Source organism: Danio aesculapii, chromosome 10, assembly GCF_903798145.1.
Source record: "Danio aesculapii chromosome 10, fDanAes4.1, whole genome shotgun sequence".
NCBI lineage: Eukaryota > Metazoa > Chordata > Actinopteri > Cypriniformes > Danionidae > Danio > Danio aesculapii.
In genome coordinates, this window is record NC_079444.1 from 19,965,837 (window position 1) to 19,988,856 (window position 23,020).

The 23,020-nt window shown below is 33.3% G+C and overlaps 2 protein-coding genes and 8 non-coding genes across 10 annotated transcripts in view; 2 read left to right on the forward strand and 8 right to left on the reverse strand.

The window, feature by feature from the left end:
- slc5a1 (solute carrier family 5 member 1) overlaps positions 1 to 1,147 on the forward strand; it is a 30,886-nt gene extending 29,739 nt beyond the window's left edge. Inside the window, exon 15 of the mRNA XM_056467146.1 lies at positions 528 to 1,147. Within this exon, the coding sequence (XP_056323121.1) occupies positions 528 to 742 (215 nt within the window). The 3' untranslated portion in view covers positions 743 to 1,147. The remainder of the gene's footprint in view (positions 1 to 527) is intronic.
- Positions 1,148 to 4,117: 2,970 nt separating this feature from the next.
- rnf208 (ring finger protein 208) overlaps positions 4,118 to 23,020 on the forward strand; it is a 30,754-nt gene continuing 11,851 nt past the window's right edge. Inside the window, exon 1 of the mRNA XM_056467456.1 lies at positions 4,118 to 4,697. The gene's annotated coding sequence lies outside the window, so the exon portion shown is untranslated. The remainder of the gene's footprint in view (positions 4,698 to 23,020) is intronic.
- Positions 9,788 to 9,920, reverse strand: LOC130236872 (U8 small nucleolar RNA). The gene has a single exon (XR_008838496.1). It is a non-coding gene; the product is annotated as a U8 small nucleolar RNA (small nucleolar RNA).
- LOC130236875 (U8 small nucleolar RNA) lies at positions 10,706 to 10,838 on the reverse strand. The gene has a single exon (XR_008838499.1). It is a non-coding gene; the product is annotated as a U8 small nucleolar RNA (small nucleolar RNA).
- On the reverse strand, positions 11,701 to 11,833 carry LOC130236870 (U8 small nucleolar RNA). The gene has a single exon (XR_008838494.1). It is a non-coding gene; the product is annotated as a U8 small nucleolar RNA (small nucleolar RNA).
- Positions 12,669 to 12,802, reverse strand: LOC130236871 (U8 small nucleolar RNA). Its single transcript, XR_008838495.1, has one exon. It is a non-coding gene; the product is annotated as a U8 small nucleolar RNA (small nucleolar RNA).
- LOC130236868 (U8 small nucleolar RNA) lies at positions 14,108 to 14,240 on the reverse strand. Its single transcript, XR_008838492.1, has one exon. It is a non-coding gene; the product is annotated as a U8 small nucleolar RNA (small nucleolar RNA).
- Positions 15,891 to 16,035, reverse strand: LOC130236873 (U8 small nucleolar RNA). Its single transcript, XR_008838497.1, has one exon. It is a non-coding gene; the product is annotated as a U8 small nucleolar RNA (small nucleolar RNA).
- Positions 16,840 to 16,972, reverse strand: LOC130236869 (U8 small nucleolar RNA). The gene has a single exon (XR_008838493.1). It is a non-coding gene; the product is annotated as a U8 small nucleolar RNA (small nucleolar RNA).
- LOC130236874 (U8 small nucleolar RNA) lies at positions 17,972 to 18,083 on the reverse strand. Its single transcript, XR_008838498.1, has one exon. It is a non-coding gene; the product is annotated as a U8 small nucleolar RNA (small nucleolar RNA).

Sequence of the window (23,020 nt, forward strand, 5' to 3'; positions counted from 1 at the left end):
AATCTTCATTTATCACAAACATGTCAAACTTATTAGCACAAGAATGTATTTTGATGAAAGCTGGAAACCTGTAAACCTCAGTAGTGTTTGTTTTTCCTACTGTGGATGTCAATGGTTACCGATTTCTAACATTCTTCAAAATATCTTCTTTAGTGTTCAACATAATAAAGAAACTCATAAAGGGATGTAACCACTGAAGTAAGTAGAGATTAAATGAATTTTTTGAGTGAACTATCCCTTTAATATGACAATAAGTACATATTTCAGATACAGTACTAATCGACATCTATGGAATTTTTTTTAAATTGAGAATTTCCTTTCATTTTTATTGATGACGTCAAGCTCTGGATGAGTTTTCCTGCAGGAAATCATTTTGATTGCCGTACAGTCTGACATTATGACGGCTGAGATCTTACAGTGTGACATGCTCATACAGTCTGTAAAGCTACACTAGTAAAGGGCTGCTAAAAACGATACAATGTGAGTCCTGTTCAATAACAACCATTTCCATTTGTCTATTTCCACAGAGATGCGTGAGGAGCCAGGCTGCTGTAGGAAGGCCTACAACTGGTTCTGCGGCTTCGATCAAGGCAATGCTCCCAAACTGACTAAAGAAGAGGAGGCTGAGTTGAAGATGAAGCTCACCGACACCACTGAGAAACCTCTATGGAGAAATGTGGTCAACGCTAACGCTGTTATCCTCCTCACCGTCTGCGTCTTCTTCCACGGTTTCTTCGGTTAAACATCACTGGACAGAAATGTTACTTTGTCAGTAACATCAAGCGAAATTGTGATTAATCTGATTGTAAGAGGTTACAAAGTTCCTCTTGAAGCACTCAGTACTTCCTTTTCCTCAACAGAAACTCTTCCCTTCCTTATAGCTTAATTAATATATACAGTTTTTGGCTCCTTTTTCTCCGTTTTTAAAACCTAGACCAGAACTGATTCATATAATCATGTTGTTGTTTTTTTTCTTGTAGCCTTTTTTTTTTTTTACAGAAGCTGCTAATTTAACATGTTCTTGATGGTTTTACTGTAAATTCAGTAATGTTTACAGTCCAAAACTGCACATTCTTTCTTTATTTTATATGGTAATAGTTTCAACTTACAATATGAAGTTCTGGTCTTCTGATGTATTATGATCAATTCAATGTCTCACATCGACCAAATTACTGTTAGATAAGTTGAAGCTTAATATATATATATATATATATATATATATATATATATATATATATATATATATATATATATATATATTAATCATAATCATATATTTTTCTGGGACAAGTAAAGATATTTTATTTAATAATATTCATATTTTTGGCATGGTATGTTCGTGCACTCTGTAATATATTAATGTGGCTGTCTTTATTGTAATAAAGATAAATGAATTGTCATTTTTATGAGTTTATTAAGACACACACTTCTAAGAAGCATGTTAAAAAAGAAGATAAAAATAATCTTGGATGAACATCACGTGATCGTGAGCACTGGTGGAAAGTTAATAGTTAATTTTACATGAAGATGCGATCGATACACCTGAAATCAAAGTCCAAAACCACCATGAGCCACTCAAGACACAATGAGTTATTCATTAGTGTAATTCAACAAGATATTCCGTCAAGACCAAAGAAATATTTGGATGTGAAATTGTGGAAATTCACCATTTTACAGTTATAACGTTGATGTAAATGTGAAAACATGAATATTAGTTTGTAAATTAATGTTTATTTTAATGCATGGTTATAACAGACAGTACAAGATTACTTGCAGTCTTATCCTTTGAAAATAATCCAGAAGAAACTAAAATCTTAAATTATAATCAACTGACTTAATCTTAACTTAAACATTTAAGTTGAAACTATTTATTTTAATAAGTTGAAACATGCTGACGTGGTTCTTTTTTACAGTGTCGTATATTATGTAATGCAGTAAATGAATGTATACATGCTGAGCAACAAATGACCCTAAGTCAAACCATTTTAACTATGATTCACAGAAAACGCCTACTTAAAAGTCATTCGGTGCTAATAAAACGAAAAAATCAGGCATAAAACAAGAAAATTAAGTGAAAAATATTTATAGTTTGTCACTATTGAACTGGTAGCCTAAGTTCCACCCATTTGTCAAAAGGACAAATCTTTTTTTCTTCTAAGCTATAACAAAAAGTAAACCTCCATCTCTCCTGATATGAAATATGTTATGAATATTGTGTGAAAGCTGAATGGGCTGTAGAATACTGGAGTGCAGAATTCTGTGTTGTGCTGCAGGGGGAGCAAAGCTAGCGTGAGCTGCTAATATCTGCTACAAACGCTGCTGAGAGAAAAACCTACGAGAGGATGTTTTCTTTCTGTGGTGCCATTGTCTGCAAAATACACACTTCGGTGCGTAACTCGTTAAAAATGAATGAAACGCCAGTATTCAGGTGAGTTTTTAAATGTGAAATAAAAAACGCGGGAAAAATCCTATAGACGTACAATATAGAATAGGGCAGATCTGGAACTGGGGATTATATTCTACTACTAGCTTTACGTAAAACATAATACATATTACAACTGTGGAAAAAAGAGATCACTTGAAATTTCACTGGATTCACAACTGACATTCCTAAATAAAATGGTGTCAAAATTAGAACAAAATGACAATTGGTCCCTATAACAAAAAAAGGTACCACCCATGTTTTCATACATGTTTTTATTCATTTTTGATAATCCAGTGTTTTTATGTAAGAAAATATTATTTGGTCAAATAATCCTGATTTTCAGTCACTAAAATAATTTGTTATTGCCAACTGTCGATGTTCAACAGCAAAAACAACAACAAAATTTCTGGTAAATGTGATTACAATAATTCTAGGTTTTTTCTCTTAAACATAGATAGATAGAAAGATAGATACTGTAGATAGATAGATAGATAGATAGATAGATAGATAGATAGATAGACAGACAGACAGACAGATAGATAGATAGATAGATAGATAGATAGATAGATAGATAGATAGATAGATAGATAGATAGATAGATAGATAGATAATCTTTTTATATGTTTCCCAGTACTGGGTTGCAGCTGGAAGGGCATCTGCTGTGTAAAACATATGCTGGATAAGTTGGCGGTTCATTTAGCTGTGGCGACCCCTGATAAATAAAGGGACTAAGCCAAAGGAAAATTAATGAAAGAATCTTTTTATATTATGTGTTACTCAGTATTTATGAATGAAACCTCAGTACAAGGTATCCCATAGACTTACACTGAAGTCCTGAGAATAGAAAATGACAGAGACTCCAGGGTGGTACCATTTTAACCCAAAACACCCTAGTGACCACATAGAACACCCTTATGACCTACAATAAATACAACATTGCAACTGTGGATTATCCGTTGGTCGGCACAAGGACATGTGTAAAGCTAAAACTGATGAAAATCTCTGTCTGTTATATAACACAATCCCCAGTCCCAGCACCCCTCATGATGTCCTCGCTCCGCGCAGATGAATAATGCACAACCATACACCGACTGTCCTCTTCAAGCATCTTACACCTGTCTGTTGCGCACCACTTACTTAAAGTGTCATCATCTGTACGCTGTGTCTCTCGTCATATACAGTTGCTTTGTTTACAGCATCTCCATCAGCGTCAGAATGATCCACAATGACAACACACAAATATTTAAACACGTGTGTGTGTGTGTGTACAGGTTTACAAGAACACTAAACTGAATAATGACATGGCTATGACCTGTTCGTACTCTATTAAGATGGTTTACGAAGATATGTCTTACGTCAGCATAATTCAAAACATTTACAATTCATACTTATGGTCTTTTGAGATTCAGATTTTTCTGTGAGAGCTAAATAATAAGCAGTATAAAATACATTACACCTATGGAGAGTCCTCATAAACCGTATATACAAGTGTGTGTGTGTGTATTTGCATCTGTACACTGTTTAAGGCAGAGAGTCGGAGTAAAACAAAGAGACGGATGGAGACTGAGAGAAAGAGAGCTTGCGGAGGGAGGAGGGAGGATGAGTCGAGGGCTCTGATTGGTTGATTTCTTTGTTTTTTTCTCCTAGTGAAAACGTGATCCAGCCTGCAGAGGCACTGCAGCAGAGAGAGAAAGAGAGAGAGAGAGATGTAAGAGTGGAAATACTCACAGAAGCTTGTACTGGTGAGTCAGAGAGTGTGTGTGTGTGCGGGTGTGTGTGAGTGTTTGCTTTCAGACAGAGAGAAAGAGAGGAAGAAATGGAAAGATAAATGGCCTCACTGGCAGATTTAGCAGAGAAATAGCAGAGCATACAAGTGAGAAGAAAAGGTGGAGAGCGGACGCATCCTCTTTCTGGCTGAATGAATGAATGAGTGAGCGAGTGAGTGGATGAGCAGGAGCATCGGTGGTCCTGAAGAAGAGCAGAAGAAGGAGAGAACGGTGCTTTGTGACGCATCTGACATCTCGTCCTCCATCTTATCCATCCTCCACCCGCCCATCCATCCATCTGTCCTTCTTGGAAGTGTTTCTCCTCCCTGCTTTGGGATGCAACAGGAGCATCTGATGGCCGGGAGAGGCTGAGATACAGCAGCAGATTTACAGGAACTTTGTGTCCCCATGTGAGAACCACGCCAAGATCTTATGAATCGACCACTTCAGTCGTCTCAAATCCAGAGACCTGCCACGAAATACGCACTAGAGACAACTGAACACAGGTAAGCATGCTTCTGAGGGAGTGTTATTGTAGTATGTTGACAGGAGGTGAATGTGCAATGTTATTTGAATGTTGTACGCTGTGAAAGGTGCAGTTATTGTGTAGTCTGCTTCTGAAGGTTTAACAACATAAAAAAGATGTTGGTGTACATTAAGATTATATAATGAAACAATATTCCGTGTGATGTGATTCGACAAGTTCTTTAAGAAGTACAGATGTACATACAACATATTACATAATATGTACACTAAGTCAAAAATATAGGTTGAATTAAGTTTAATATCAATCAAATATATGATAAAATGAATTTAACTGATAAGCTGAAATGATATGTTATAGATTACTGTGTATTTTATATTTGTATAGTAAAAATAAAATACTTTTATAAAACTATGTTAGGTATATTAAAATTACATATTGTATGATTCACTGTATTGAGTTTTGTATTAAATTTATAATAGTTTATTAATTTTATGTATTTGTAATTTATTTAAAATATAATTAATATATAATATAGAAATGAAATATTATTTCTTTTGTTTATAAAATTCTAATAATTTATAATTTTTTATAATACAACAAATAGGTGTAATATTATAATTGTTATTATTTAATTTAGTTAAATAATAACATTTAATTTAATTAAGTAAAAATTATTTAAAATATTCTATTGCATTTTTTTAAAGATTATTTAATATTAGAGATAAATTATAAATGAAATTATTTATTGTAAATAAAATCTTTTACTTCATTATTTTTATAAAACAATAATTTTTTAATACATTTATTATAATATATTTAATAAATTATATATATATTATATATATATATATATATATATATATATATATATATATATATGTATGTATGTATGTATATATGTATATATATAATAAATATATAAATATATATATTATATATATATTTATATGTATATGTATATATATATATATATATATATATATATATATATATATATATATATATATATATATATATATATATATATATATATAATGTATATAAATATAAATATTACAATATTATAAATATAAATGCATATTATAAATTATAAATATTATTATATTTTAACAATATTGAGTAGTTTTTTAGTAAGTGATTTTGTAGTTTTTGAGATTTTTGCATCTCATGTTTGGTCATTTTTTGGATTTTTCTGCATTTCTACATCCTCACTCAGGACTTGTGTATATGCGTGCATGTTGTCCGTTTGTGGAAAAGAGCAAGATGCAATTCATAATCACGTGTTCAACACAAACACAGATTCCATCAATGACTCACATGAGTGGGAATCTGATCTCATGGGACTACTATACACTGACACATACTAACCGTCATGTGTGGTTAAGACAGAAACAGACCTGTGCTTGAGCGTGTGTGTGTGTGTGTTGCATGCACATGCGCTGCAGTCAGTGTGCTGCGTTTGCTGCTCTGGTTGCATAACCGCCCCTCCCACGACACTGCACTAAAAACTGCTAACACAGATGATGCACACACTCCCAGAATACTGATAAGTGTCGAGAAAACCTCCGCCAAACAACCAGAAGCCCCTGTTTGCTTCCTGGACTGTAGATTCAGCCCCCACTGTCTCAATGGGGATTCAGCAATCAATACTGTCTGTCAATACAGATAAATGTGTGTGTCTGTGTGTGTGCACCTGAGCTCATGCCAACATCAGCCGGAAATAATGAGTTTGTATTGGTGAATGTTATTGCTACTTGTTATTAGTGTCAGCATTTAGTGATGACGGTGTTGTTTATCCTGGTTGGAAAAAAGTCCTCCAAAATGCTCCAAAAATAAAATGCTTAGATTCATGTTTGATATGAGGATTGAATCCAAATTTTGGTAGAAATGTGATTGGCATGGTTGCTGTTTTACAGATTAGTATGTTAATATTATCATTGGTGTTTTTGCTGTTGCTGTTTTGCTGTTTCCAACTGGCATCTGATTTTATTACATTTACAGTCATTTGAAGTCAGAATTATTAGCCCCTTTAAGCTGATTTTTTTTCCGATAGTCTACACAACAAACCATCGTTACAATAACTTGCCTAATTACCCTAACCTGCCTAGTTAACCTAATTAACCTAGTTAAGCTTTTAAATGTCACTTTAAGCTGTATAGAAGTGTCTTGAAAAATATCTAGTCAAATATTATTTCCTGTCATCATGGCAAAAATAAAATAAATCAGTTATTAGAAATGAGTTATTAAAACTATTGTTATGAAAAAATCTCTCTTTTAAATTGAAATTGGGGGTGGGGGGGGGGGGGTGGGGGGGATAAACAGGCGGCCTAATAATTCAGGGGGGCTAATAATTCTGATCTCAACTGTACCTCAGATTTCCAATGTATCCAATGGGATACCTTTTACTGTTATCTCAAGAATCATTTATTATTATTAATTTTGGGAATACGTAAATTCTGAAACAATTTACACTGTCATTCCTTTACAATGTGGGATTCTGATTTAGTAACATTTTATCAATTTTCAGTAGGATATTTGTTTATACTGGGGAAAAAGAAAATTATGATTGAATATACATATTTATAAATATTGTTTATTTGAATATTAAAAAATATATATAAATTTATATTTATATTGATAATATTAATAAATACTATAAATATTCAAATATAGTATTCCCTCATATTATACAGTTTATCTATTTTATTGTATATTTTACTTGTACAATTTATATATATATATATATATATATATATATATATATATATATATATATATATATATATATATATATATATATATATATATATATAACAAAATATAATGTATTTAAGCCAATAGTACAATAAACACATTTTTTACACATTTTTTATTATATATTATATTTTTAAATGAATGCTTTGTATGCAAAGTTAACTTTAATAGAACCTTCATTGTCCTTCATTCAAGAATTGTAATTTTACTTACTCCAGTTACTCCAGTGCTCAGCATATAATAGTGCTCAGTACACCCCTCACAAATCTATCTTTTAAATTCATATTTTTAATAGAAAGCTATACAATATTATATTTGTGCATATACATTAGAATAGACAGTACTGAAGCTAAATGTGGAGCTTATCTAACAAAACAACTTACGACATTGGTCCAAAAACTAGTAAACCCAAATAGGTACTAATTTGTTTTTGCAATATTTTGCTTGAATTGAATTGTATTTTCTTTCAATTTCTAAATATGTTTGGTGACTAAAATGTTATTTTACTAAATATATCTGTTTAATAAATCTGTTTTGTTTAAATGCACCAAAATACATTGCCGATATTCACTGAGAAATGGATTAAAATATAAATTTTCAAAATGGGGTGTACTCAGTTATGCTGAGCACTGTATGTTTATTATTAGATTGGAAATAAGCAAACTTTGGTTCATTCCCATTGTCATTGTTTTAAGAACTGGCATTCATATTTCTTACCCCATATGTTTTATTATATAAGGAATAACTTGCTGTAGTTAGACAGAAATTCCATTGTCATTGCAGTCTAGGCATGCATAGGCCAGTGTAAACGGTATGATAACCTTGGATAAACATATCACAGTTTGACAGTATCAAGTAATTGTATTTACTCCCATAAAATATATTCTTTTTAAATTGTCTGGATAAAAAAAAACAAAAAAACTTTTTCCCCCATTAAACAAAATACATTTTATTTTTGGAAACATTTATAATATTTTGGACCAATAAACATGTCAGGCTAAATAATTAAAATAAATTATTGACTTCTGCTCTCTTCATTACTTTATTATTTACAAAACATTAAAAAAAACACATTAAAAAACATATAGAGTAGGAATGGTATATCAGAAAATTCTGTTGGTTTTAAAACCCTGACTTTTCCATACCGTGGTAAACCTTGAAACCAGTTATCATCTCGTGCCCATTCCAGTCTACTATCTCCAGAATTCCAAATATGCAAATTTGGAGAGAAACTACACTGGTATTCTATTAAGAATTACACGGAGGCTTAAATTGCTGTAAGGAGAAATTCAGTAATAGCTTATTTTTTCCCTATATAGTTCTAATTTATCCAGTCAATTATTTAATAGTTCCCTTTAGAGTTTCTTTCAGCAATATCCAAAAGACAATTTGCAGTCCTTCATTATTTGAGCTTTTTGGGCTCACTGATCATTTTGTAAACCTGTGTGGTCAAATTCATGATACAGATAGGAGAATTTCAAGTCAATCATTAGCCAATGCTCTGCCATAATTAAGATTCACCTAACAGCTTGTTTATATCCCTCTGCTAATGCTAACTTTTCAGGGCTAATTTGGTGTATGCAGTTCCCTCTCGATCTGCTAGTTACAGAAATTAATAATGATCTTTTCGGAATATCCCACGAAAAGCACAACGTCAACAGAGGCTGAGGGAACAAACAGTCTCTCTAATGAACTGTGGGTAAAATGGCTGACGCCTGCTCTGAATGACAGCCACTGAATTATTAAACACTTCCTCCTCGCTAAAACTAGCATGACCTGCGTCCTCTATAGCAGCTCAGTCCACACACAAATGCCATTTAGCATAGACTGACAGCAAAACCTCAGACATACTTATCACACAGTGCCAGAAAATATCTTCCAGAACCATCTCACAGCTTCATCTGCTCCATTTTGATTTGATGTTTACACCAGGATTTCTTATAGAAAATTGTTGTTGATCACAAATGCCATGGCAATCTCATGAGTACTATACTGCAAAAATATATATATATATTTTGTACTTCTATACTTTTTCAGTACTTTTGTCTTGTTTTTCAGTTCAAGTATTTAATCAAAACCATTTGCTGTGTATTGTGGAAACTGAAATCTTTCTCAGAAACTTCTTGAAACCTGTGTCTAAAAGTTTAGATTTTCAGGTTTTCAAAATGCAGTCTTTAAGGCAACAGATTCACTCTTTAGGTAGTTGTTAATCATATTTTATATTACTGCTGAAAATGGTAGCTAACAAACATTTACTGACAATTTGTAGAAACTCACAGAATAGCTCTTTAAGTAACAACTTTGTTCTTAAGTAATATACAAACAATGTAACTTTTAGCAAATATTAAAACTAATATAAGAGAGGGGACATAAAGGTGTTGCAAAGACTTTAAGAATACTGAATATAATCAGGTATTCATAGAATCCAATCATCATGTACTGTAGTCTTAGTTCTAAGACACCAGATAAGGATAAACCTCACTGATGCTGATTTGAGGAAAGTCTTGAAAAGCTTTTTTACACTGAGCATGCTTTTTCAATCATGGTTGTGTTTGTTTAAACTATTAAAAGCTTTATTTAATTACCAATTACATAGAGATAATTTAAAATAAAGTCCATAATTAAATAGAAAAGAATTTGCCATTTTATCCATAAAGCATTGTGGTATCGTAAAATAAACAAATCTGTTCCCAATATTGCACATTAACATAAGATATTAGAATATTAAAACAATTAAAAAGTATTTAATTTAAAAAGAGTCACCACTGACGACACAGTCAGCATATTGGCTTCATATAAAACTTCATTTATCAGTGCTTGAATGCTAGTTATCAAAAGGTAAATTTCTACTTTCTGTTGAGTTTTACGCATTTTGTTTCCTTTTAGGTTTTGTTTAAGCTAGTATTGAATCTCTATTCTATATGCTAATACAAAGGCTTCTTGCAAAAATCATCAGTAGTAAATATCTGTGAAAAATAAAGAACCTATTCCCCTTTAAATCATTATTTGAAAATATATGTACTTCTATGCAGTGTGCATTACAGTAGTTGTTTGCGGATATGAAAATCTGCAAAGCTTCAAACATCTGTGTGCAAAATAAATTCAATTGTGCCTTTTTAAAGTGTAGCTAAAATGACAATATTCACTCTGCTCAGAAAACTCAGAAGCTATTTTTATTTTTAGCAACAAAAACTTGAATGAGATTTTTCTTTATAATAAAAAAAACAACTTTCCGTTAACCGTTACTATTAGCATTAACTAACGCAAAAAAAAATCTGATAAGATTCATAAAGGGATTGTAAGACCCGTACAAAAACAGAATACAATCAAGTATTCATAGAATCCAATCATCAGGTGTCATAGTCTTATTTCTAAAACAACAGGTAAGGAGAAACTTTACTGATGCTGATTTGAGCAGTTTTGAAATGCTTTTGTAAACTGAGCATGCTTTTTCAGTCATGGTTGGGTTTTCACTATTTCAATTATTAAAAGCCTTATTTAATTACCAAATGCAAAGTGATACATTTAATTAACGTTCATATGAACAGTTTTATTTGAATGTTTTAAAGTCAACTTCCAATGTTAAATGTTAACGATTCCTGCGATCCTATTGGTGGATTTTGAAAGATTTGAGGAAATGGAAAAGAATTTGCCATTTTATCCATACAGCATTGTGGTATCATAAAATAAATACATCTGTTCACAATATTGCACATTTACATAAGATATTAGAATATTAAAACAATTAAAAAGTATTTAATAATAGAGTGCCCACTGATGACACAGTCAGCATATTGGCTCTATATACAACTTCATTTTTCAGAGCTTGAATGCTTGTTATCCAAAGATAAATTTCCACGTTCTGTTCTTTACACTTTGGTTCATTCTAAGTTCTGTTTAAGCTAGTATTGAATCTCTGTTCTATACGTTAATACAAAGGCTTCTAGCAAAAATGATCAGTAGTAAATATCTTTAAAAAAAAGCCTATCCCCCTTTATGACATAATTAGATAATATTCCTACTTTTATGCAGTGTGAAGTTGTTTGTGAATGTGAAAGACCTGCAAAATTTCAAACATGTCTGTGTAAAAGAAATGCTTTTGTGTCTTTTAAAGTGTAGCTAAAAATGGACTCGAACAAACATTCACTCAGTTTAGAAAAACTTAAAAGCTAATTTTATTTTCAGCAGCAAAAGCTTAAACTAAATTTTTCTTTTTAGTAAGAAATAAATTTGCTTAACATTCTCACTGTTTTACAATTGCAAGAAAGATCAGATAAGATTCATAAATGGGTGACAAGCCCTTTATGAACACAGAATATAATCATGCATTCATAGAATCCAATCATCATGTACTGTAGTCTTATTTCTAAGACAACAGGTAAGGATAAACCTCACTGATGCTGATTTGAGGAAAGTCTTGAAAAGCTTTTGTTAACTGAGCATGCTTTTTCAATCGCGGTTGTGTTTCTAACATTTAAACTATAAAAAGACTTAATTAACAACCAATTACACAAAGAAACATTTAATTAAAGTCCACATAAACAGTTTTACTTGAATGTTTTAAAGTCAACTTCAAATGTTAAATTGAGTTTTTTTGTTAGCATGCTAATGGCTCTTGATATCCTATTGGTGGATTTTGAAAGATTTGAGGAAATGGAAAAGAAACCGCCATTTTATCCATACAGCATTGTGGTATCATAAAATAAACACATCTGTTCAAAATATTGCACATTTACATAAGATATTATAATATTAAAACAATTAAAAAGAATTTAATAATAAAGAGTCATCACTGACAACACAGTCAGCATATTGGCTTCATATAAAACTTCGTTTATCAGTGCTTGAATGCTTGTCCTAAATTAATTTCCGCTTCCTGTTGCGTGTTACACATTTTGGTTCATTCTAAGTTATGTTTAAGTTAAAATTGAATCCCTGAAAAATCATTCAGTAATAAATATCTGTGAAAAAAACTGTGTATTCTCCTTTATAACATTGTTTGGAAATATTTGTGCTTTTATGCAGCGTTTAGTTGTTTGCAAATGTGAAAATCTGCAAAATTTCAAACATCTGTGTGTCTTTTTAAAGTGTAGCTAAAATGGGAGTCAAGCAAGCATTCACTTAATTTAGAATAACTCAGAAGCCATTCTTAGCAACTGAAATTTGAATAAGACTTTTCTTTGTAGTAATAAATAACTTTCTATAGAACATTATCATCTTTATTAACGCAAGAACTATCAGATAGGATTCATTAAAGGGGTTGCGAGCCCTATATAAATACAGAACATAATCTCATATTCAAGGAATTCAATCATCATGTGCTGCAGTTTTATTTGTAAAACAACAGGTAAGGATAAATCTCACTGATGCTGATTTGAGGAAAGTCTTAAAAAGCTTTTGTGAAATCAGCATGCTTTTTCAATCATTGTGTTTCTTACATTTAAACTATTAAACTAAAAGCACAAGCCGGTTAATTAAAGTCCATAAACAATTTTTTAAAATGTATTTGTTAAGCTTAAAATGTTTAATGTTTTTAAGTAAACTTTAAATATCCTGCAATCCTATTGGTGGATTTCGAAAGCAGTTGTCTTTTTGCAATTTTTTGCACACAGCATTGTTTTTAAAATAAACACATGCATTACAATATTGCACATTTACATAAAATATTATAATATTAAAACAATTTTTAAAATATTTAATTAAAAAGAGTCCCCACTGCCATTACACAGTCTGCATATCTTTATGTGTATTTAAAACACACTCATCAGTGCTGTATAGTAAGCCATAGTGTTCAAAAGATTCATTTCCATATGCTGTTAAGTTCTATGTGTTTTTCAAGAGTTCACACTTAGCTGATAATCAATAAAGCGTATAAAATTGCTGTCCCGGGAGAGAACCCTGAGCTCGTAATATCCTCGAGCCCGGGGCTCCCACCCATTAGAAGGGCGAGAGGGGAGTTCGAGCTCAGGTAGGTCTCGAGAGCTCCCCTGCTTGTCGCCGCGTGAGAAGTGTAAACTAGGGTTGTTTCATTGATAATTTGTTTAGTCGATTGACTATGTTTTATGTTTTTGGATGGTGGGAGGAAACCGGGGGACCCGGGGGAAACCCACGCGAACATGGGGAGAACATGTAAACTCCGCACAGAAACACCAACCAGTCCTATAGGAAGTTGGACTAGTGGTGTTCTTGCTGTGAGGCCACAGCGCTAGCCGCTGGGCTACCGTGTCGCCCATCGGAAAAAGAGGGAGGAAGTAGGGGTGGAAGGGGGGAGCTTCAAGACGAAGGTAACTGGAGTGAAAAACTCTGGTTATTTATAATGCTTCCGTAATCATCTAATTGGTCAGATTACGGAGCTAATGAGGAGCCAGCCATGTTGATTATAAGCACGTGATCCTCTCGAAATTAGTTTATGAATAAACCACACTTGTTTGAGCCGAATTGTATTTAGGCTAGTACAGTATTTAGTTGCTATATTGTACATTGATACGAAGACTTCTAGCAGAAATTATCAGGAGCAAATGCCTATGAAACAAATATCATAATTTTATGATTGATTTCGTGTGCAGAATAGTCATAATAATATCATAAAAACCATTTCTTTTTTTTAACAGTAAAAACAAATGTCTTTTTTTCTATGACAATGCATCATATTATCAAGCAGCTAATAAAAGAGATATCAGATGGGATTCATAAAGGAGTTGCGAGCCCAAAACGAATACAGAATTTAATCACATATTCATAGAATCCAATCATCATGTGCTGTAGTCTTATTTCTAAGACAACAGGTAAGGAGAAACCTCACTGATGCTGATTTGAAGAAAGTCTTGCAAAGCTTTTGTAAACTGAGCATGCTATTTCAATCATGGTTGTGTTTCTAATATTTAAACTATTAAAAGTGCCGGCCATTTATAAAGTAACACATTTAAAGTATATATAAACAGTTTTATTGGATTGTTTTAAAATAAACCTTAAATGTTAAATTCAGATTCTTTCAGCTCTTATATTAGCATGCTATAATGGCTCCCACCATTCTATTGGTGGATTTTGAAAGTAGTCGTCTTTTGCATACAGCATTGTGGTGGTGTAAAATAAATATGTGTTCATAATATTGCACATTTACATAAATTATTATAATATTAAAACTATAAAAAATAATAAATGAAAAAGGGGCATCACTGACATGACACACAGTCACCATATTGGCTAAAATTTCCTTTCCACTCTATAATACGAGTGTTTAAAATCATTACACTCAAAATAAGACTTCAAAAAAAATAAAAATAATATGAAAGGAAACTGAATGACTTCCTACTAGATTTTGAAGAGTGCAATCTGTGGATTTTTCATTATTTAACAAGGCCATGATGAGAAAATGTATGAACGTCAGGGAATTCTAGTGCCGTAGGTCACATTACAGTGACATCAAGGCGACATATGAATCTGTTCACACTAAAGTATGTGCCTTATTTGAAGGCTGCACCCTCCGGAGATCAATGATGTGTTGTTTTATGAAAAGTAAACAACAAAAATGAGATGAGATGTTGATGAGATGTAAAATACTTTCTTTCCTCCTGTTCTTTACAGTGTAATCGTTTTTATAGCCCTCCCAACGGGTTTAAACTGAGAAGCCTTTAAACTGACACATTCTATATATAACGTGCTTTTTATTCACAGTTAAGTACCTACACAGACAGTTTGCAACTTCAGACACACGTGAAAGTGTGAAAGCTACAATGTAGTTGAAGAAACCGCTAATACTAAGAATTGTGACGTGCTGTACGTCTCAGTGAAACGCTATATGAATATACATGTGAACACACAAAAGTTGTTGATTACATGAAAAGAAAATGATTGGAGAACCATGGCACACAACATCAGTCTTAGATCAGAGATGAGATTATGAAGATTTCTTTATAAAAACAACATCAAAACATAAGTAATACACACATTCCTCCATATTTTTTTATCTAAAGGTGAAACTATGCATTTAGAAAAAAAGGATCTGTAAATTTTTGTTTGTTGTCTTGTTTTACCAGCCTGATCTCACAAGGAAATGCAAGTATTTTACATTTTGTCAGTTTAGTGGCTAATTCGCACAAATTTGTATGAGTTCAGAGGCGTTGTACCCATCACTGACAAAACTTATTCAAAGATGATTCCTCGGATTTACTAAAAAACGTTTTCGTTAAGTGGTTGTGAACAATTTATTTGGGCTGAATTTAAACCAACAAATTAAGTTGAACATTGCTAAATGTAATTTGGTTGTTTAAATTCAACCCATATAAATTGTTTGCAACAACTTTGCAGATATGATTTTTTTTTCAGCGAATCCCACTCCTAAACACAACTGTCACTGAGAGATAAACAAATCATACTAAACTGCACAAATGAGGTCAACAAATAAGCCATTAATAAAAAGTTATTCATTGTTGTGAGACTGTTTTGGTTTTACTCATTGATCAGACAGGATTCATAAAGGGATGACAAGTCCCATATGAATACAGACCATAATCATGTATTCATAGAATCCAATCATCATACTGTAGTCTTAGAAAATATTACTATAGTGTAAGACAACAGGTAGGGATAAACCTCACTGATGCCGACTTGAAGAAAGTCTTGAAAAACTTTTGCAAACTGACCATGCTTTTTCAGTTGTGGTTGTGTTTCTATGTTTAAACTATTAAAAACACAAGCCGATTATATAACGATACATTTAACGATTAACTCCATATAAACAGTTTTATTTGAATGTTTTAAATTATACTTGAAATGCTAAATTCTGATTCTTTCAGCTCTTATAGTAGGAGCTAACAGCTCTTGCAATCCTATTGGTGGGTTTTGAAAGCAGTTGCCTTTTGCTAAATTTTTAAGTACATCATTGTGGAATCATAATATAAACATATCCATTCACAATTATGCACATTTATATAAAATATTACAACAATTAAAAAGTGTTCATTTAAAAAAAAAAAGAGTTACGATTGCGAAGCATGTATTAATAATTTGATCAAACAAATTGATGAATTTCTGCTTGCTGTGGAGATTTACACATTTGAGTTACTGTAGTTGGCTGGTAGTTTTACTGCTATTCTGTGTTAATGCAAAGGTTTCTAACATAAAAATGTTAGCAGCAAATGTCTACAATCTTTACTATGTATTCACATCATCTGAAAAGATTTATTTCTTTGATGCAGCATACAATGCAATTGTTTGATAATGGAGTAATACAAAATTTCCCACTCGTGTGCAAAACATATGTAATAATAGTTTCTTTATAGCATTCCCTACCAGAAACCATTATCACACAATCATTTGTTTAGATTAGAATAATGCACTACTATCGTTCTATAATGACAATAAATTAAAAGCTATTCGTCAGTCTAATTTTCACATAACAAAACAAAATCAGATAGGATCCATAAATGGGTGACAAGCCCTTTATGAATACAGAATATAATCACGTATTCATAGAATCCAATCATCATGTGCTGAAGTCTTATTTCTAAGACTACAGGTAAGGATAAACCTGACTGATGCTGATTTGAGGAAAGTCCTTAAAGGCTTTTATCAACTGAGCATGCTTTTTCAATCGCGGTTGTGTTATTAAGGTTTAAGCTAAAAGCGCAAGCTGATTATATAGCGATACATGTAGTTAATAAGTCCATATAAACAGTTTTATTTAAATGTTTTAAAGTCAACTTCCAATGTTAAATTGAGTTTCTTTGTTAGCATGCTAATGGCTCTTGATATCCTATTGGTGGATTTTGAAAGCAGTTGTCTTTTTGCCTAGTTTTTTTGCAGACTGCATTGTGGAATTGTTAAATAAATGACTTTTGTTGACAATATTCCACATTCAAATAAAATATTACAACAATTAAAAAGTATTTAATTAAAAAAGAGTCGCCACTACAAAGCATGGATTAACAGTTTGGTATAAGGTCAATAATATGCATTTAGAAAACAGATTGATGAATTTTTATTTGCTTTTGAGTTTTACACATTTGAGTTAGTTAGCTGGTACAGTGTTACTGCTATTCAATACGTTAATGCAAAGGTTTCTAGCTTAAATTGTCAGTAGCAAAATGTCAAAATTTTAAGCTGAATCAAATTAAACTTATTAGTCCATTGAACTTATGTTACACTGACTAAAAAGAACTTGCATAACTTATATAATTAAGTCAGAACATGATTACTTAGTTTAACAAGTTACAATGACCTAAAAAAATATGCTGTCAGAACTAACTGATCATATCGTTTTTACAGTGTACGCAGCAATCTTCTCTATTCATTCACATTATTTGAAATATTAGTTTCTTTCATTAATGCAGGTTACAATGCTGTTGTTTGTTAATGTAACAACACAAACTTTCCCATGTGTGTGTAAAACATATGCAAAATTTTGTTTTCTATTGCATACCCTACCAGAAAACACTATCATGCAAACATGTACATTACATAATCACTCTACTGTTTTTCTTTAATATCGTTAAACTTAAAGGAGCTTTACCAGTTTAATTTACACATAACAAAACATAGATCAGATAGAATTCATAAACAGGTGACTGACCCTATATGAACACAGAATCCAATCATCATGTACTGTAATCTTATTTTTAAAACAACAGGTAAGGATAAACCTTACTGATGGTGATTTGAGAAAAGTCTTGAAAAGCTTGTGTTAACTGAGCATGCTTTTCAATCGCGGTTGTGTTTCTAACATTTAAACTAAAAGTGCAAGCCCATTATATAGCGATACATTTAATTAAAGTCCATATAAACAGTTTTATTTCAATGTTTTAAAGTCAACTTCAAATGTTAAATTGAGTTTCTTTGTTAGCATGCTAATGGCTCCTGCGATCCTATTGGTGGATTTTGAAAGCAGTTGCTTTTTTGCTATTTCTTAGCATATAGCATAGTGGTATAGGAAAATAAAAACATGCATTCACAATATTGCACATTTACATGAAATATCATACTAATAATACAACAAAAAAAATAATTTATTTAAAACAGTGTCACCACTGACGTGACACAGTCAGCATATTGGCTGCATCTAAAAAACAAGTGTTATTTATATAGTATGTCCATAAACAGTGTATTTAAAAATAATAATGAGATTCAATGATGTAATAATAAAAATATTCCAGTTTTTTGCTTATAATAACATATTTAGCACACGTTTTATGTTGTTGTTCAAACTTAATTGTGTTTAGGCTAGTATTGGATTGTTATATACCTTAATGCAAATGTTTCTAGAATAAATTATCAGTCACAAAAGTCTCTGAAACAAAACAGTTCTGTTCCAGCATGTGATTTAAAGATATGAACTTTGTAACTGTTTGTGAATGTAAAAGTCTGCAAAGTTTCTATTATTGTCTCCCAACAGAACGAACTAATTCTGAACTGTCTGTAATTCCAGTTTATTCTTATGTAGGTTCATAGAAAGCTTGCATTTTATGGTCTTTATTAGCTGCCCATGAACAATATCTACAGAAGTCTACAGTGTAAAAAAGAATCTGTTAATTAACAATTTCCATATTTTGTGATTTGAAAGTGTTTCCTGTTCATTTATGGTTGAATAGGATTATGGTAGTTTAACCTCTGCTCTGTCAACCTTTGATGGTGAAAAGTGACTTTTATTGACAGTTTAGTAGTTTGAAATAATATAACATATAGGAAATCATATATAGAGAAATAAGTGTGTTTATCACAAGGTTTTTGTACTGTTGGAGTAAAAGGATGATAAGAAAAGGATAAATGTTGATCCGCTGAAACGGATTGGAAGGCAGAAATCTGAATCCATAAGTACCATAATTTACAACACCACCCAAACAATATATCACTTTAAACTGTTAAAAAAATATTAATAAAAAGTCACTTTTTCAACTTATCAAGGTTAAAAGTTGTTGGAAGGAAGATCAAGGTAGCAAAACATCAAAAGAAACCGGCACACTGTCCTTTTAGCACTCAAAAATTTTTATGTCACACAATGTTTCGACCTACATGGTCTTCATCAGGTTAAACAATACAATTGGAGAACTCACGAAATAAGCTGCAGTCACATTAGAGTTTGAGCTTGCGAAATTATGTCCATACGGCGCTGCGAAAAGAGGCGGGATTAAACAAGATTATTAGATATTTAAAAAAGCGAGCGATTGGTCCAGGTTTTAAATTTCTGTCCAGAGGTCATGTTTTAATCCTCGATTGGTCTCATGCTGTCAAGTGATCCAATTTCGCAGATTAGCGTTCACCAAACTTGAACTTTGCAACACAGTGAACTGCGAAACTTGATGCACGACCTTACGTTTCCCCATCTAACGCATTCACGTGAGTATGAATGTAGGTCTATGAGGAGAAAAGTCCAGTGTGAGCGCAGCTATAGTCGTACAGCTCACCACATAACACCTGCAAACAATCACCATAATCAGCCAACAAGCCAGAAAACAAACACACGCACATACAACAATATACAAATGACAGTATGAGATGCCAATGACACACCACTAAAAAAAAATTATTTCAAATAAAAAAAAAATTCAAACCACCTCGGAGACAAAGTATTCAGCGTATAACTATAACGCATCACACCTGTTGTTGGCTGATTGGGGTGATTGTTTGCAGGTGTGATGTGTACAGCTGTATGACTATTTCTTGAGTTCTCTCAAGCTACGGTCACATGGGCTTTGTGTGCGAAATTCTGTCGTGCGGCGCTGTGAAAAGGGGCGGGATTAAACAAGATGATTAAGGTGCGGTCACACTTGACTTTTCCTTCCATAGACTTCCATTCATACGCACGCGAATGCGTCAGACCGGAAACGCGGGGTCATGCGTCGAGTTTCGCAGGTTGCTGCGGTGCAAAGTTCAAGCTTGGTGAACTCTAACCTGCGAAATCGCATCACTTGACTGCGTGAGATGAATCGAGCATCAAAACACGACCTCTCTAGACAGAAATTAAAAACATGGAGCAATCGCTCACTTTATTAATGTATAATCATCTTGTTTAATCCCGCCCCCTTTCGCAGCGCCACACGACAGAATTTCGCACACACAAAGCCTGGTGTGACCGTAGCTTTAGACATTTAAAAAAGCGAGCGATTGCTCCATGTTTTAAATTTCTGTCCAGAGAGCTCATGTTTTGATCCTCGATTGGTCTCACGCAGTCAAGTGATGCGATTTAGCAGGTCAGAGTTCACCAAGCTTGAACTTTGCACCGGAGCAACATGCGAAACTCGACGCATGACCCCGCGTTTCCGGTCTGACGCATTCGCGTGCGTATGAATGGAAGTCTATGGGAAGGAAAAGTCAAGTGTGACCGCACCTTAAATGTATTGTTTAACCTGATAAAGATCGCGTAGGTCGAAACGTTGAGTGCTAAAGTGACAGTGTGCTGATTTTCTTTTGATCTTTTGACACTGTGCTTGTTTTTGATCTAGCACCTACCTTTGAGATTCCTGGATGTGTGCACATTTCTGTTTCTTGGTTGAAGAATGATCAAGGTCCCATAAAGCAATTAAAAATCATAAATCAATGGGGAAAAATCAAAAAATAAATCACAAAATACAGAAAACTGCTAATTTATGGATGTTTTTACATAGCCTCAACCACTGTAGTTGCAGCTGAAGTCTGGGAGAGTTATTTTTGCGTTGTTGATTTGTTGAGATGCTATTTTCGTTCATGCAAATTAAGACATTGACACAAGTTGATAGAGGAAAAACAATGCCATATGCTGTTAATGCTCATATGACATGTCAAAAAGTGCTGAGCAAGAGCTGAAATGCTGCTACAGTGAGGGATGTTTGGTTTCTATCATGTACCGTATGCTGTAGACCAATCATAACAGACTGTGACATGATCTGCCCAATCAGAAAAGATCAGACGCTCAGAAACAGTGGGTTTAGTGAAACCAGATCCTTGAATGAACCATATTAGTCCTCGAAAGAAAAGAGCTGATGCTGCAATGTGTATTATGAGAAAAAATAACCTTCAATAGATGTAAACCTATCATGAGACTGAATTAGCAAACTTGGCATAATAAAAATAGCATAATGGGGCACATTTGAATTGTACTGATGTCCACACACATAAACAGGCTCAGAGATTTTGAATTGGAGATATTGTGTGTAGTGTACAATCATGAATGGGATGCCTGTGACTGCACATGTGGGATTTGCTGTGGCTGTGAGAGCTCAGGACTCAGAGGTGAACAGCTGATAGTATCGCTGGCGCAGGACATGATGCCCTCTTGCTGACTGTCTCACTGCACAGGTGGAATGTGTCCAGGGAGGGAGACGGGCAGTCGATCTGATGGGAGAGATGTGCTTGTGGAATGTGCTGGGTGGTACCTGTGTGCGTTTTTGTTGTGTGTATGTGTGTGTGTGTCTATTTGTGGGAGTGAGTGGGGTATGAGGACTGGAATGTTCTAGATGTTTTGATGACTGTGCGTCCATCGGTTTTCTGCTTGTAATCAGAAATGGCTGCATGAAGAAGCTTTAACATCCAGAAAACCTCTATGAAAGGCTCTTTATTGGGTAAAGGGTTGTTTAGATAATTCACAATTAGACTAAACGGTTCTTTTAGGAACTGATGTTGTTGTTTGTGGAATCAGGATTGATTGTTCTATGGCATCTTTTTGAAAATGTCTGTTTTAAATCTTTTTTTAAGAGTGTAGTTAAGATTTGCTGTCATTTTCCGAATAAAGCACGGAAGCGGTCTCTAACTCTGGTGTAATTTTAACAGGAGTGGGCGGTCTCACAATAGAGTATATGCCGAAGCATGCTAATAGGACTTTTAATTTGCCAGTAACCTGTGTTAATCGTTTCCGGTGAAGTGTATGCCAATGCAAAACCGGCACGTTTAAGGTCTGTTTTCTTTAAAAATCAGCGATCTTCACTGGCTGATTTATATCTGATATAGAGTGAGTCTCAGACTGTACAGCACTGCATTAAATGACACTTTTCCCCGCTGTGTCTTTATAATATGAGCATTTATTTTACCCCAGTATATTCAATGGAGCTTCTGAGCTAGCCTGCCGATTCTGACAGGCGCGTGCGAGTAAACGGCTTTTTGTCTCGTTTTATGCTTGAACAACTAAATGAATGCCAAAGTCTGTTTGACTGATTGTATTTGAATTACATTACAACATCGATGCTGTAAAAGGAATCGTATAAAATAAAAAAAAAACTCACAATAACAGGTCACCGGAAGTTTATCAGTATGGGAAACATACTAGCTCGGCATATACCCTATATCGCTCCCGAGCGAGCGAGCAAGCAAGCGTGCGTAGTGCGTGCGCGTGCGTGTGTGTTTGTGTTTGTTTGGTGCTGTTTATGTTTGTGTATGTGTGTGAAGGAGAGACAGTGTGGTGCTGTGTGTCGGTGTGTGTGTGTGTGTGTGTGGGTTTATACAGACAGCTTGTTATAGCCACCCCCCAAAATACAACACTGTGTATGGAAAGCATGGTCAATGCACCATGATGCACCGAGATATCGAATTGAACCAAATCGATGGCATGATAATCGTAACCGAACCGAACAGTGAGACCAGTATAGGTTTTCACCTCTAGTAATATATAAATTCAAGTATCAC